This window comes from Gekko japonicus, unplaced genomic scaffold, assembly GCF_001447785.1.
Source record: "Gekko japonicus isolate JY-2015 unplaced genomic scaffold, Gekko_japonicus_V1.1 scaffold329, whole genome shotgun sequence".
Taxonomy (NCBI): Eukaryota; Metazoa; Chordata; class Lepidosauria; order Squamata; family Gekkonidae; genus Gekko; species Gekko japonicus.
The window spans coordinates 772990-775596 of record NW_015159719.1 but is presented as its reverse complement, the minus strand read 5'-3'; the positions used below and the strand labels follow the sequence as shown (position 1 = coordinate 775596).

Below are 2607 nucleotides of genomic sequence, written 5' to 3'. Positions count from 1 at the left end.
AAAGGCCCAGTTCAGGGAAAGTGTCATTATTCTCAAGTACAGTACAGTAATATAATAAACATATTCTTTATGTAAAGTTTTCCCATTAAAATATGTTAAACTAATTTTATCATTAGAATGCTATAGAAATAAAGGTAAAATAATCAGGCTGCCTGCACAACCAAATATATATGATTTTGACTTGAAAAGAAATCATGAGCATAAAAGGACAGCAAAACTTTAGATCTGCAGTGTTTATGCTTGTCCATGTTTGCTGAATTTTAAAAATTATCATTTCCTCCCCTTATTAATCTCAGCATCAAAAACATAACCATTGCAAGTACAAAGGAGGACTCTGCTCTCCTCATATAGTCATGGCTTTTTGTTTTTCCAGTAAGTTTTAAATGACTTATTATGACCTTACTGAATGCTACTCCTGTCCATGCATATTTTGAAAAGTCCACATGGTCTAAAATCACTGCTAAAGATTAACAGAGCAGCAGCTGGAAGTGGCCACACACTTGCGTTCCCAAGGAGAAAATGTTTTTCATGGAAGGTTTTAGAAGTTTGGTTGTCCTTATGATTATCTGCACACCTTTTTTTTTTAGTAGCACACACATACATTTCTTTCTTCAGGCTAGACTCCAGTGATTTCTTCTGCTCACCAGCATATAAAAACAACATATAATGATTTTCATTTAAACAAAGAAAGTCTATGACTCCAGCTGCAATATTTCAAATAATCATACAAAATATACATGTTTAGAATCTCCTTTTGACCTTCAAAGGTATAGGAATTTTCTGGTGTGTCTCCACATGAATTTTAGAAAGATATAATTTATTCACAGCTAAAAGCATCAAATGTATCCTTCATGGTCATCGTCATCCTCATCATCTCCTTCATCCTCATCGTCATCTTCAATTTCATCCTCATCATTCATCATATCATCTTCCTCATCATCTATCCATTCATGGAAATCACCACTGGAAAAATCACCCGATGTTTCTAGTTCAACAGCTAAAATAAAGTATACCTGCATTACTATATGTCAAAGGTTTGCTACAAGGTAACATATATTTGATTTTATCTTTGCACATGTAAGACAAAACAATGCAATAAGGACTTTTACAGAACTAGATGTTGCATAGTAATGTATGAAACCCTAATCCCCATTGAGATGAAAATCAATGAAGCTGTTCTGAACCTTTTCCATTTTTTTTTGCCTCTCTTGTGAAGGACCTAATTATCTGCTGTACTATACCAACAGTTGGCCAAAGAAGAAAGACAACAGTGAATGGGATGTTTCCCCCTATTTGTTATGCCAACAATGTGAATGAACCAGTCAAGTATTCTCATGACGTTGCAGAAGGCAGGCAACTTGCCTAGGGCCATCCAGGGCTAAAGACTACCTGTTTTCCAGGGTCATCCTCCAGGTTCTAGTGTAAGTTTGCCTTAATTGATAAGAACTGCTATCTTTTGATTCCTAAAGACACAAATTTAGCCAAAAGTGAAGAACATTTTAAAATGGTAAATTTTAAGCACACTAAGGACTTCAGCATGTCATCAAAAATAAACAAGGAAATTCTATATTTTGCCAAAATTGGTGTGGATAGTTGTGAAACCATATGGGTAGGGTTGCCAATTGCCCAATATGGGTGGGCAATCCCTCTGTTTTGAGAGCTGCTGTCTGCCGCTGGCCAGCGGGAGGGAATCCCCCTCAAACAATGACATTGAACGTGTCAGCTGGAAGTGACATTGGCGATGACAGGGGTGACAGTCTGGCTTTTGGGCAAAACTCTATGGTTTGATGCTGAATTTACTATAGAGTTTTGCCCCAAAACCCGAGTGTTGGCCCTGATATCGCTGACGTGCCGAAGTCACTTCTGGGTGACAAAGGCATGTCGTGTGCGACATTACTTTTGGGGAGGAATGGGGGGGGCAACTTCACTTCCCACTGGCAACCCTACATATGGGGCTGTATTTCACAATCAAATCTTGGTACTCCAGCCCATTGTAATGCTCTTCAGTGGAGTCATACCAAAGGGAGACCTAATAAACAGACTGAGATGGGTTCACACTTTTTGGTGTTCTTATTTTTTCCAGTGAATATGTAGAGCATGAACCCAGGGGAAGGAGGGAGAGAAAATAATAGAAAAAGAAAATAACAGAAACCCTTTCAAAATTGGTCATTCAACAGAATGCATTCCTGTTGTATCACTCTATTCCCCCCTTAAAAGACTGCCAGTTTGTCAAAATAGCACACTTATATTTTAATCAAAAGTAACAGGCAGATTTCTGTGACTCACCACAGTCTGCAGCACCATGTGTTCTTGATCCTGTCACCTCATTGCCATATCTGTCAACACACCAACATTGCCCTGCACTTCCGTGGCACTGAGTTGGTTTATAATACCCATCTTCATCACATAAAGGGATATACTGCCCTGTGCAATATATATATATACACACACAAAATTTAAATAGAATAAGCAATTAATCAACCAAGTATTTGCGAAAAATCTCATTTTTTAAAAAAAATCCTACTTTTTTATTATCAAATGTTTCTACTCCTAATCCTGAAGAATATATCTCTTATATTCTGACTTTTCCCTCAGCTGGGAACCCAA

General features: G+C 37.6%; 1 protein-coding gene across 1 annotated transcript in view; it reads right to left on the bottom strand.

The window, feature by feature from the left end:
- Window positions 1-280: 280 nt before the first annotated feature.
- The window catches only part of SPOCK3 (sparc/osteonectin, cwcv and kazal-like domains proteoglycan (testican) 3), a 193058-nt gene continuing 190731 nt past the window's right edge, over window positions 281-2607 (bottom strand). The window contains exons 7-8 of the mRNA XM_015420050.1: window positions 2287-2424; window positions 281-997 (exon numbers count right to left, since the gene is read on the bottom strand). Coding sequence (XP_015275536.1) covers window positions 837-997; window positions 2287-2424 — 299 coding nt within the window. The 3' untranslated portion in view covers window positions 281-836. The remainder of the gene's footprint in view (window positions 998-2286; window positions 2425-2607) is intronic.